General features: G+C 42.5%; 2 protein-coding genes across 2 annotated transcripts in view; both read right to left on the bottom strand.

The window, feature by feature from the left end:
• Positions 1-903: 903 nt before the first annotated feature.
• On the bottom strand, positions 904-8,659 carry LOC119725863 (carbohydrate sulfotransferase 15-like). The gene is made up of 8 exons (XM_038197455.1): positions 8,640-8,659; positions 7,165-7,842; positions 5,642-5,849; positions 4,196-4,279; positions 3,540-3,699; positions 2,799-2,952; positions 1,969-2,116; positions 904-1,811 (listed from the first exon to the last, which is right to left on the bottom strand). Exons 2-8 carry the CDS (start codon positions 7,762-7,764, stop codon positions 1,603-1,605), a joined length of 1,563 nt encoding a protein of 520 aa, XP_038053383.1. The 5' UTR covers positions 7,765-7,842; positions 8,640-8,659; the 3' UTR covers positions 904-1,602.
• A 3,799-nt stretch (positions 8,660-12,458) lies between these two features.
• LOC119725862 (carbohydrate sulfotransferase 15-like) overlaps positions 12,459-13,421 on the bottom strand; it is a 10,370-nt gene continuing 9,407 nt past the window's right edge. Inside the window, exon 9 of the mRNA XM_038197454.1 lies at positions 12,459-12,902. Coding sequence (XP_038053382.1) covers positions 12,691-12,902 — 212 coding nt within the window. The 3' untranslated portion in view covers positions 12,459-12,690. The remainder of the gene's footprint in view (positions 12,903-13,421) is intronic.

Here is a 13,421-nt window from a genome sequence, read left to right as displayed (position 1 = left end):
CAGGAATGAAAAGACGTTTATAATAAAACGACCTCAAAATCCAACAAAACACTAAAGCCCAAGGCAAAACTACAAGCTCTGCCTACCCAGGCCCATTAAAAGAAAATGATTTTCAAATTAAATCAATAAATTATATATCTAGATAATGTTATCTTAAAAGGGCAACGGCGTGTAGTGACACGGGAGATGAATCAATGATGCATATGTACGAGCGATGACATGGAATAGTTTTGAAAATCTTAAAGAACAATGCAATTTAAAAAAAATAAAAAAAAATAAGGACAACTTAGTGCAAAACAATAACTTTTTTAAAGAACATGATTTTCAATTGCGAACAGTTTTTCCAGAAGACTACAAAGGCCGTTGAAGATGTAACATAGGCGTTGAGCTTCAGCAATAGGACATCGTGCGCGTTGTGAGGTCTTACATGTATGTGATATGAAATACAGGGTGAGTAAAAGAAAAACACCAAATGTCGGGACCATTGTTTTAGTGACGTTCTGCATATAGCACTTGCAAAATCTAGGATATGAAAGCTCAATTCATAAGCTTTCTTTTAGTACAAAAATCATTCAAATCACTCATGTACTTTTCAAGTTACGGAGTTTTAAACACAACCGCCGTTTAAGGGTCTGTCCACGGATCACAAAAAGTTCAGTGTTCTTTCAGCAAAACAAAATCAAATCACATGTAAATTGTTTTCGTTCTGCTGAAAGAACACACAAATTTTATGTGATCCGTGGACAGAATTTACGGTGGTTGTGTTTAAAACGCTCTAACTTGAAAAGTACATAAGTGATTTGAATGATTTTTGTACTAAAAGAAAGTTTATGAATTGGATTTAGATTTTGAATGTGCTACATGCAGAACTTCACTAAAACAATGGTCCCGACATTTGGTTGGTTTTTTTTGTGACTCACCCTGTATATTAATACATCAGTTTTAATCATCATTTTTTACATACATCAATTTTTTTAACCAGAAACAAATGACAAAAAGATCGAAGGCGTAAATCAGCATCTTGTAATTCCCCAAAACAATACAACAGTTAAACAAAAATCCCATTACAACTGATTTTTAATTCCATTCATTAAAAAGAAAGTAATTTGCAATTTTTATACAAAACAATTCACTTTTCGTTTGGAAATTATTTTTAAAAAAACCCACGATGGCACGTAGTGAAATGAAGCTGTAATTACTGAATGAAATAAATGAATACATAATGTTTCACTTATTTTGCAAATACGCAATGTCTGGTCAAAGTTAGATTGAAGTGGGGAAAATATAAAGCAGTCAAACAGGAAAGAATATTGCACCCTGACGCCTCTTTTTTTTTAAATTATATAGGACCCAATCATCTCAATAAAGGTCAGAAATTGCAGAAAATGTTGAACAGACATGAACCTTGGACTGAGAAACATTTCAATTTTGTCAGGAAATACTTTTAAAATGTTCTTGGCTCTTCACAGACTTTGTACACAACCGCTGAAGTGGATTCTGGATACTACATTATCATCGTCAAATAATATAACACAGAGACATCTGAAGCATTGGACAATTGTCTTTTTTTCCATATGTTTTTAAATAGATTTCTCAGGAGAGTCAGTCTTTCCAAAGAAACCCGTCATTGCCTGTGAGCTCGACTAATGCCCTGTTTGACGGTTCGTAGAATTTCTCCAGTAATTGCCTCGTCGACGGCAGCATGGGATTCTTCTTCTTCCGACCGGACGACCTCAAGACGTTCTCCTTTCCGATGGTGATCTTCAAAGTGTCTATCGTCAGGATGTCCCTCATCTCATCCTTGGTGACGTCTGGAAACAAGGCCACGAGATAGACAGTTGTCACAGTGGTACCATTAGACATGCACAAAGTTAAATGGGACGCAATTATTTTTTACGCAACCATAATTATGACCATATTTTTCAACTCGTATGATTCATTCCAACCAAATGAATGTGAAAAGCTTACCAATGTCAAGAAAGTGATACGTTTTCAGTAGCATGTCTGGTTTCTGACCCTTGAACCAGTCGTCGCTCCGCAGAAACAGCACTTGCTCGAGGGGGAATCGCCGGAGCCAGTCTCGGACGTAGATCATATACAGCCCGACAAAGATGCTCTAAACCATTGGGGAAAATATCGGACAAAAAGAGTAAAAGTAAGCTGTGGTGAGCTGTAAAAAGAAACGTATAACAACAATCAACTTGTTTGTGCCGTATGAAAGAGTCACTTCAACCTAGGATCATTGGTCGACTGGTTGTTGATTCGTGACGTAACTCCGTCGGGCCCCCTACGCAGCAACGTGCAAACCTCATAACTAACCTTCTTGGTTCCACTCCTGGCTCTCATATCGGTAAGAGGCTGGTCCCGTTGTCATATGAAAATCGGACTCGTATGAAAATCGGACTTTTTCCCCCTTTTATTGGTTAAACCCTCTCACGTGACCGGTCCCTCTCCTAATTATCTATGCATGAGCATGCGCAATACCACCAATGAGTCCGTATTTCATAAAACCTAAATTCATGCTACACCGTATCAGACTACATGTAGTCTACCTATAACCTACTATTACTAGAGTGGATTGCTAGGGTCGATTCACCATGTGGTTAACCATAGATCTCGCATAGATCTGGAACACAATTGTTTTGGGCCGGGGCCCAAACATGATTTTGTTGCCCCCAAAATTTAATTTTGTTCCCCACAAATTTGGACCAACAATTTACGGCGAGGGGTTCGGAGCCCGCTGATGCGCCCCCCCCCCCCCTTTTTAAAATGAAATCCGTGGCTAGCTGCATGCTTACGTTTCCTGCATTACCACGGTTGAGCCTGTAAGCGCACGTGCGTTCATCCTCCCGCTTCAGGCAATCGTTGAAAATGTTCAGGTACTTTTTCACCAAGGCATCGAAACTCTGCGCAGATCTCCCGCCATATATGTAATAATAATCCGAGTACAATCTGAAATATAAAGGGAAATCCGGATCATGTACTTATATCTGAAAATAAGTGATTTTGTTTCTAATAAACCTCTGCACTTTATGTCACTCCGAGACAATGACATACACAATCATGGCAACCACACAATCACAAATGCCAAGTGACAATCACAGCATCTTGAGAAGTAATGCAGATTTGTTCGTAGGTCAACTTGCTGTATTAAGTTAATTATGGTGGACGTCACAGGAAAGCGCTGGCTTGCGAGTTTGCATCAAAAACCTTGAAAAACGGTAGGTCGGGGGTCCAAATCCTTCAGGTTGCTGGTTCGAATCCCCGAACATTTACTTTTTTTGTCCCAAAAAGTGAATTTTATTTCTTAAATTGTGTTTAAGCAAGTCCTACTGATCGATGAAATGAAACTCACTTTTTTTGTCTGATTCATGTCACTGAAACTTTTTTTAGGGCAGTCCGAGAACTATTGCGTTTAGGTATGCGCATTATTATCATTGACTATGCAATGTATTCGGTTGTGGAAAAAAAACAACCCAATTACTTCCCACTCTATTTGGAGTGGTTTAGTAGCACCGTCAATAGCCTAATGCTCATACCTCTCGATTGGGTTTCGAAGCAGGAAGATGATTCTGGCGTTGGGAGTCAGAGCGCGGATGATGTCAGCAAGTAACACTGTCGGGTACTTTCCCAAGCCTTTCTCTTCCGACCACTCTATAGTGAGATGGTTGTCCCATAGAGAACTTGTCGAGCTGTCACCTGCAAATATAACAAGTGCAGTTGCACAATATAAGCTCTGGTGGTCTTGCATGAACGTCTATAACGTTGACCGGAGATTGTGCGTATATCCGTACCCAGGCCGCGGCATCCCACGCGCCGTCCCACGCGCCCTCGAGGCCTCCCACGCGAAAAGTCCCCGAAAATTGACCAAAATGTTGACCAAAATAATTTTATTGACCAAAATATGATCCCATGTGTACCGTAAGAGGGCTCAATATTTACCCATTTTTAAAGCATAATTTCTACATTTCTCATTAAAATCCTTTCAAATTTAGTACAAAAATTCTTGTAGTTGATATGCATCTAAAACAAGGTTGTCATCATGGAAAGTCATCGCTATAGAGGGCACTCACTATACCCACTTTGAAGAATGTACCATTAACCGACGATAAAAGTCACCACATTTCATGCCGATCGACAAACGCTTCATGGGGAGATATTGTTTCCCCCAATCCGAATAGGGTTATACGTTTACCTGTTACGTAATTGTGGTTGTTTGGATCCTTCCCCTTCTCGATGCACTCCTGAAAATGGCCGAAGGATTTTTCGTAGAGCTTAACTGAAAAGAGAGACAAAATTATACAAAATTATAAAAACAGGGAAAGACAAGCCCACATTCTCTTTTGGGTCAGAGAGTATAATGGTCATTCATTTGACTCCAGAAAACGGCGACAGCTCGATCGTAAATGTTGTTTTTCCCATGGTTGATGCAAACTGCGGTGGACTGTTGATTCAATCTAAAAGGTCCCTGATCAGATTGTACCTAAAACTGTTCTATTTGGCCTACATGTATAATACTTTGCCGAGACAAAAATCGACACTTTGCCGAGTCAAAATCGACACCTTGCCGAGTCACAATCGAACTCTTTGCCGAGTCAAAATCGACACCTTGCCGACTCACAATCGACACTTCGCCGATTCAAAATCGACACTTCGCCGATTCAAAATCGACACTTTGCTGATGAGTCACAATTGATACTTTGCCGAGTCACAATCCACGCTTTGCTGAAAATATCACTAGATGAGCAGAATTGGCTGACGGGTCAGGCGTTTAACAAAATATTGACGGCACCAACTCAGCTGCAATAAAACTAGCCTTCCTCTTGGTGATGAGGGGAGACGTGTTCTAAAGACGCTCCATAGATCACCTTTGGAGACTACCGTGTTACTATACCACCTTACAAATTCGATATTTTGTAGACTATAACTACTGGGAGGAGTTAACGCAACAGGAAAGGATAGCACAAGAGATTACCAGTGTTGTAGTCGAGTACTTTTTTCCCGAGTACCGAGTACTGCCGGGTATCTAGGTTGTCGAGCACGAGTATGACTGTGCGAGTACTACTTGTACCTCCGAGTACCAGTACAGGTCTCCACGAGTACTTGTTCTTCTAAGTACGAGTTCGAATACGAGTATACTTGTTCTTCCGAATACGGCCATACGGCAAATGGTTCATTGTGCGTAATTGGCCCAGGCCCAGTCAGACGATGATACAGACCCATTCACTGCTAGATAATGTTGAATGTGTTTGTCCGGACGTGCACAGAGGAAAGTCAGGAAACTTCGATTTCTACACAAGCCAATCAACTATTTCAGACTGAAAGTATCGATAAAGTAAGGCCATGGTAAGACAAGCTTTACCATTTTTTTCCACGACTACTGCTATTCGAGTACGAGTACTTTGATGGTCGAGTACAATTTCAACATGTCGAGTACGATACTTTGTTACCCGAGCACGAGTACCGTCATTTCCAGTACGAGTACTTTGACATTCGAGTACGAGTACGAAGACGAGTACTCCAGAAAAGTACTCGAGTAGTACTTGAGTACGAGTACGAGAATGAGTACCACAACACTGGAGATTACAGGAAATCAGTTCAAGAGAAACAGTTACAGTAGGTTAATGCCAACATTACTTACTTGAGTGTTTCTTGTCACGGGTCCACCAGTGCGGCTCCTTGTGCGTGGTGAAGAGCATCGGATGCTGCTGCAGGGAGTACCAGAAGTCGGTGGAGCCGCTCTTGGCTCCGGTCAGAATGTGGAAGTAGGGCAGGCAGTGGGCCTTGCCGGGCTCCACACGGCACGGGTTCCGGTAGTCGGGCGAGAACGGCCAGTAGGCGCTCCAAATCTGCCGAAAATAAAAGGAGACATCGGTAAGGCCAAAAAAAAAAAGTCCCCGGTTTCTGGTATGCGCGCGCGTCGCCGTAGCCATGCGCGTCGGCAAAATGAAAAACTTTGTTTTTCAATGAAAGATGATGTCTCAAAACCGCCAAACTCACTGGTTTGACTGGAATCCTGCTGCTGCACAATTGTAACGTGTTTTTAGATTGGGTTATGGTCGAGAATAAGCTTTTGGTGGCCTCTCTGGACTCCCATATATTTGAACTAAGTTTAGTCGGGCACCATTTGCTGTCATCAGCACACATTTGAAGCAAAAAAAAATCAGGTAAAAAAAAAAAAGCCGCGTCGCCGCACCACTTTTTGGGCAAGCTCCATACCAGAAACCGGAGACTTTTTTTTGTGGCCTAACTGAGCTTTTTTGGGGCATATTCAGCTGCACTCCATCGATACAAAAATGACATTTACTATTAAAAGTTGTATTATATATTTGTTAGCGGGTTGCATCAGATGCATCAGACACAGTCATCCAGATCTGTCTTAATGAACACTTTCTAGACCGACTTTCCAAAATCGCGCCGAAATAAATCATTCGAAGGTCTAAACATTTGAACCAGTTAGGAACGACTTGTACAGTCGATCAAAACAACTCCACAGAGTCCATCCGATGGCGGGTCTAGCTTTCAGAAAACATGGGGTGGGGAGATTTTGATATGAAAGGGGAAATGGGTTATATGAGCGGGTGGTATAGGGGGTTAAGGGGGGGGGGGGCGGTATGCAGAAGGCATGCCCTGCTCGGGTGCCTCAGGACAAAAAAAGCATAGTCTATTTTTAAGTTTCGAGACTTTTGAAGGCACTTTTACAAAACGTGACATCCCCGTTCATTTTTTTATAATGTCTAATGTCAAAAGATGTAAAATATAAGAAATAAACAAGTTGCAGCAAACTTATTTTCCGAATGATATTTTGGCCGATCTTGATTTGTGCGCACGCCTGAAATGGTCGAAACTGGAATTGTTTCTGTGAAAATAAAACATATCGAGTCCGATCCTTTCAGTGGCGTAGCCAGGAATTTTTCAGGGGGGGGGGGGGGGGGGCTGGGGGAGGGGGGCTGGAAAATTTCATGGGGAGTGTCATGTAGATCAATGATATTTTTTTTTAGAAACTCAAATTTTCAGTGGGGGGGGGGGGGGGGGGCGGCTAGGGGGCGACTGGGGGGTGGCAAGGTTTCATGGGGGGCTTTCGCCCCCCCCCCCCCCCCCCCCCCCCCCCCCGTTGCTACGCCACTGGATCCTATTTTCTTCGAGAAGAGAAAGAACACCTACATGCGGAATATACTCCTTGATTTTAGCCAGCAGCTCCTCGTCAATTTCCTCGACTGCGATGGTGGAGGTGTATTTATCCCTTGAACTCCACTCGTAAAAGCCCGTGCTTTGATCTATGTTTGCATGCGGGTAGTTCTTCACAACGTACCCGTGTCGCTTCGCCTGCTCTGGTATGTTTCCCTCGATGATCGTCGAGCAGGTGTATTTCGATTTCTGAAACACATAGTGTCCGGTTTTTGAAAAGTGAGCCTCGGCTGATAAAGATGCACCTCTGGTATCGATTCTAGCATCCAGTTGGGATACACTGCTGTTGTTATTTGGTATCGATTCCTTATTCGGTATTGATTCCTTGTCCGGTATCAATTCCTTGTTTGGTATCGCTTTCTTGTCCGGTGTCAATTCCTTGTTCGGTTTCGCTTCGTTGTCCGGTATCGATTCCTTGTTAGGTATCGACTCCTTGTTCGGTATCGATTCCTTGTTCGGTATCGATTCCGGGGCTGTGCAGGAGCAAGGCTGTTGTGCGGGAGCGTCGTGACGCATGTGCAGATCTCTGGTGCCGGTGTGTGTACTCGCGAACTGTATCGATACCGACAATCCCATAAAGCGAGCAACGACGACCAGACAGACGAGCTGTACGCCGAAAAAGAACAAGATGTACTTGTAGCGCAGCCGTTTGGGCTTGAAGGGAAAAAAGTGTGGAAGTTGGATTAGCTATGAGCCAAACAATTCAAAATTAATCAAATTGTAGGGGGAAAAATGTTCATGAATCTTCACAGTGTAGGAAATCAATGTGCACATTATATGTGCATGTACTTCAATTTTCATCAATATATATGACTTGAAGCTTTGCATGGCGGATGGGATAAAGTAGAAAGAATACGGATAACACCATGTGGAAAGTAATCTCTTCTTGGAAGAAAGAAGTGTGGTTCTGAAAAAGAACGGGTTGGTTGAGTGTAGAGCTCTACACTCAACCAACTGGTTCTTTTTTTTCTTCAAATGAAGCAATGCATGCAGTGAAAATACACTCTAAAAAAGTCCCGGGGTTCAATTTGACCCGATACTGTTCCGGGTCACACTTCTCTTTCAACAAGGAAACAAGGAATCCTGGTCAAATCTGACATGGCACCCTTTAGAATATAATGGAAGCTGGGCTGAAATGTACGTCTTTTTGTGCCGTCTGTTCATTGGCTATAGCTGTTGAATACGTATTGACAAAGAGAGACAACATGTAGAAGGACCACGGCAAATACAAGGGCGGATCCGGGGGAGGGGGCATGCTCCCCCCCCCCAAAAAAAGAAACCATTTTTTTTAATGTGACGTCGCATTAAGGCAGGCAATGAGTACACCACCATCTTTTCCTCAAAAGCGGGCCCCAAACCCCACGCCGTAATTTTTTTGACCCACTTTTTGGAGGACCAACATTTTTTTTGCCCCCTCCCCCCAAATTGTGTTCTGGATCTGCCCTTCATACCTGAGCATTGCCTTGCAATTGATGAGTTAAAATCGGTGTTTGTTACTTTCACCTGCATCTCACAACTCTTACCATTTTGAGTCTCGTATGCCTCGGCCAATACCCCTTTCACTGCTCCAAAGATAAGACGGCGCTTGTCTCGTACTTGAATTGCTACAGTAGGAAGATACAACAAAATTCCGAATGTCAACATTAATTGGTAAACGGTAGTTCAACAAAACTCTATCCAACCTCTGCATCCACACACCAAATCCTAATTCAAATGTTTCATGGTAGATTCCACCCCCGGACTTCTTTGTATACATGTAGAAGGTTTGTATATCCTCCTTCTCATGTGGTCATCCCACATGAGAAGAAATGCAAATAACTTGGAGTCACCATCACTGACAACCTAAGCTGGAAGACTCAGGCAGGATCAGTCAGAGCCAAGGCTTAAAAAATCGCTTGGGATCAGATGCCCTTGGAAAATGCAGCAGGGATGTCAAGGAGACAGCATACAACGCTCTAGTGAGGCCACATCAATTTGCCACAAGTGCATGGAACCCAAACACAATCCGCAACTGAACATCAGAATAGTTGAGAGTGCCCAACGCCAAGCGGTACGTTTTGTCATGAAGGACTACCACTGGGAATCGAGTGTGTCTGACATGCTGACATCACTGGGATGGGACACCCTACATGACAGACGTCGCCTTCATCAGGTTGAACTCCTCTACAAAATTCAACATGGCCAAGTAAATATAACTACTCCTCCGAACATCGTCCAAAACACACGATCAAGCCTAGTCCGAAAATTTGGGACTCTCAATACTGTGTATGAGAGTCCCAAAACGTAAGGTATTGAAAACATGTAATACCAGAAAATAGACTGGCACATGAAACAACCAGTCCAACAACTCTTTATAGTACTGCATCTATCAACTGTCACCTGACTGTGCCAAAAGAAATATCTAGGATGACGGGTACTATAGGTCAATATTTCTACACATTACTCCTTAGTCAGGCACCAGACTAATGACAATGAAAGAAGAAGTCAGTCTTGTCAAACAGTTGGACTATGGATGGACATGTAGAAGTCTAGTCTTTAGCCTCTTTCTGAATAAAAAAGACTTCCCTCTCTTGTGCAAGCCACTGCCAATTATTGAACAAAAGTCTCCTTTAAAAATTGAATTGAGTCTTCAAACTTGGTTGGTGGAATACTGAGGAACTTCACCCACAGGCAACTACTCGCCAGAGTTGACTGCTACCTCTAGAGCCCTTTCCCATGAGCTGTTCGGATTTGGAACAGGCTACCAGTGGCTGCGGTTACTGCAACCAATCTGAAATGGTTCAAGACAGAAGCACTGCCAGCTATAAGAGGGATGGAGCTACCAATCTCTCTCAGGACAAATGGACAATACCACCATCCGATAAGCACCCTAACAGCACATGCACAGATAGCCCCATAAATGTGGCCTATTTACTGCCTCCGTAAACATAGGCCACACATCCACATGTACAAAAACGTGTTGCACTTTGCCAAATTTTGATTTTCACATTTAGGCTTAGTTTGTAGGGTTTTTTTGCTTTAGAAGCATACTCACCCTCTTTATAGGCTAATCAGAAAGTGCTGCCTTTTTCAGATGTCCATTTTTCGTGAAATTTCCAGATACATTTGCACACGTTTGCGTATCAAAATTTCAACATGAAATTTCACAAAAATTAGACATCTGAAAAAGGCAGCACTTTCTGATTAGCCTATAAAGAGGGTGAGAATGCTTCTAAAGCAAAAAAAAACTACAAAGTAAGCCTAAATGTGAAAATCAAAATTTGGCAAAGTGCGACACGTTTTTGTACATGTGGATGTGTGGCCTATGTTTACGGAGGCAGTCCAGTAAATAGGCCACATTTATGGGGCTAATGCACAGAGCACACATGGAATTGCAACCCAACCTCTCAAGACCAGCAGCAATGCTTGTAAAAGAGTACACCAATGCAAGATGCAAGGATGTCCAGTATTTAAAACCATTTGTGGCTTACTAGACTTTGTACATCACCCGTCCCATACACCAGAGTAAGCTTCCTTTTCGATCTCTCCAGAGCAATGTGGGTGTACCCGGTACATGTGCCAAGTAAACGAATACATTTTAATACTCCAGTCGTTGGAGGCTTGCAATAACGGCAAGAACATGCATGTATAGAATATCTTCTCTCGGTCTATGCGTCCCCAAATACTAGCTCTTACCTTTAGTGCTGCTTTTAAGGCCAGTAGATAGTAGAACTGAAATCTAGATCCGGATATCTTGAAACTGGACTTACACTTTGCTATAAAACACGGAATACGAAATATCGCCGAAATATCTGCAGACGTGGGAAGGTGAACGACTATTCGTTTCCCCAAGGGCGTTTCATTGTGTACATCACGCCTCAGCGATCAGCGATCGTTGTGGAGTCAACAGAACCCCACCTTTTGGATTGAACGATTACGTAACGTGAACAATGCGCTGAAACAGCGTGGACAGGCAGGTAGTGCATAGCCTCTACTCAAGTCGGAACTCTCTGCGCTGAGCAAATAATTGTTTGATTGGGACAATCATGCCAGTGTGTACTGGTCTGGGCGCAGTTCAGTAAATAGGCCCGGAATTGCCTACGCCTGCCAAATCACGATTTGTATGGCCTCAAATTCTCCGGTATTAGAGCATTTTGACGGCCACGAAGTTTAACCCTAAAATGGCAGGGGGGGGGGGGGAACTCCGCCCCTCCCTCGTTTTTTTCCGCAAAAGCCTTGATTTTTTTTTTCGCGACCCGAGCTGTTTTGACTTTTTAGCCTCGAGCCTTGCACATCTTTTGATACTAAAAACATAAAAATCGGACCGCGGGTTGCCGCACAGCGATACATTTCCGGCCCTACGCGCCGTGAAAACTGAATTTTCACATGTACGGTGTGTACACAGAGCGGAATTACCATTCGTACATATGAACAATTAATTAGCCATAATTCCATAACCCTTTGACCTATAGTAATGATGACCTATAGTAATGAAATTTCCTGAGTACATTTATGAGAAATTGCTCTATGCATGTACCGAGTTTCAAAATGTTTCGTCACTCGATGGCCGAGATCTTTGGGGCGGGGGCGGCGGAATCCCCCCCCCCCCACCCCCGGCTGAGAGATGGTAAAAATAACCCGGCCATTTTAGGGTTAAAGAAGGGTGCAAGCCGTACAACGAACTACGAGCTCGTATTTCTGTGATCGAGGCCCTAAACTTGTTTATTTTGCCATGGAGTGTACGTGCAGGCTTTCTTTATCAAAACGGCGATGGGCTTCAGGACTACTTTTAGGGGTGATCATTTTGGATGTAATTTTCTTCAAAATGTCATTGGTGACCCCCCAAAAATTGAACAGACAAATGAAAGATGAAAATAATCTTGAATTACATGTGTGTTTTAAACCCCTTGGAGAATTGTAAGCATTTTAAATATGTTTTATTTTTTTTCCAAAATGCGCATAATAATCGCTGAGGTCTATGGCAGTCCTATCTACACCATCTGATGATGACCATAGTATAGGCGCTTTCATGCCGATATAACCACGGAGGAATGCGCACGCGGGATCGCTGTCAATTATATGAAGGGGCGTGTTGGCTCTTTGAGGATACATTGTTTAAAGGAGGTTAAAATAACTGCCCACTTAAAAAAAGAAAGAAATAAAGAAAAAAAGTTAGCCTCATCAAGAGCTGAGTTTGAGAACTATAGAGGGCGCTTTTCCAGTCAAAACTACGAGAGCCGATGAAGGACTCGACAATACAAACGGGTTCGCTCTGGCGTGTTTGCTTTTAATTTCAATTCAATTCAATTCACTTTATTTCCCACATAAAAAAGACAATCTGAGTTAAATGTACACAAACTTGAACCAAGGGCGCCCTTCTCTCAACTGAATGTGCACAAAATCTATATCGCCTGCGAGTGTAAAACAGAGGCTTAATTAAAATGTAATGTGTATGTTCTTAAATTACAAGTAATTGTAATAAGAACAATTGTGGTTGGGGTTAAGAATGCAAAATGAGAATCATCAGTCCTTCCACAGATATCCGTCATCGCCCGTCAACGCAGCTAATGCCCGGTTTGATGGTTCGTACAGTTCCTCCAATAATTTCTTAGTGGATGCCAGCATCGGGTGCTTTTTCTTGCGGCTAGACGCCGACCTCAAGACGTTCTCCCTCCCGATGGTGATCTCCAAGGTGTCTATCGTCAGGATGTCCTTCATCTGCTCCTTGGTAACGTCTGCAAAGAAGGTTAACGAGGCGGGCTTGAGTTCATTATTATTTTGTTCACTCAGAAACTACAAATAACCCTTCCTCTTGTATTGTGTTCATTTAGTGAAAATCCATTTACCGACCTCTGGTCAGTTTAAGATTCTTTAAATTAAACTGCAGCCATCTTGCAAATCGCAATGTTTTGCTCAACTAGGATACGCATCTGAAGAATGGAGGACCCGTGCGATGTATTATTTTTATGCTAAAATGCACATTCGTGTCCGAATAAACTTTATTTTCAATTTACGTTTTGCCATTTTCAAGGGTATCTTGGTCCTTTTCTGTTTAATGTCAATGCGAATTACCATATTCATCAGCAAATCTGTGATGTCATTCAGGGCAGAAATGCTGTCTAGTAGTTTCTTTGATGATTTTACACGGTTGTCTTTGTTTGTTTATAAATCCAGTTCAGTAACCAGCGAAACGAACAAAAAACAGTTAGAAGAAATGGATACCACTTTCAAGAAAGAAAAGTAATTGAAAACCC

Source organism: Patiria miniata, unplaced genomic scaffold (assembly GCF_015706575.1).
Source record: "Patiria miniata isolate m_02_andy unplaced genomic scaffold, ASM1570657v1 HiC_scaffold_19, whole genome shotgun sequence".
Lineage (NCBI taxonomy): Eukaryota > Metazoa > Echinodermata > Asteroidea > Valvatida > Asterinidae > Patiria > Patiria miniata.
The sequence above is the reverse complement of the archived record's forward strand: the minus strand, read 5'-3'. Positions and strand labels throughout refer to the sequence as shown.

Bases quoted from the DNA above. Each gene is read 5' to 3' on its own strand.
- LOC119725863 (XM_038197455.1), bottom strand. From the start codon at position 7,764: ATGGGATTGTCGGTATCGATACAGTTCGCGAGTACACACACCGGCACC. The intron at 5,850-7,164 runs GTAGGTGTTCTT...TATTTTCGGCAG, and splicing joins TCAAGGAGTATATTCCGCAT to ATTTGGAGCGCCTACTGGCC. The intron at 2,953-3,539 runs GTATGAGCATTA...TTTATATTTCAG, and splicing joins CTTCGAAACCCAATCGAGAG to ATTGTACTCGGATTATTATT.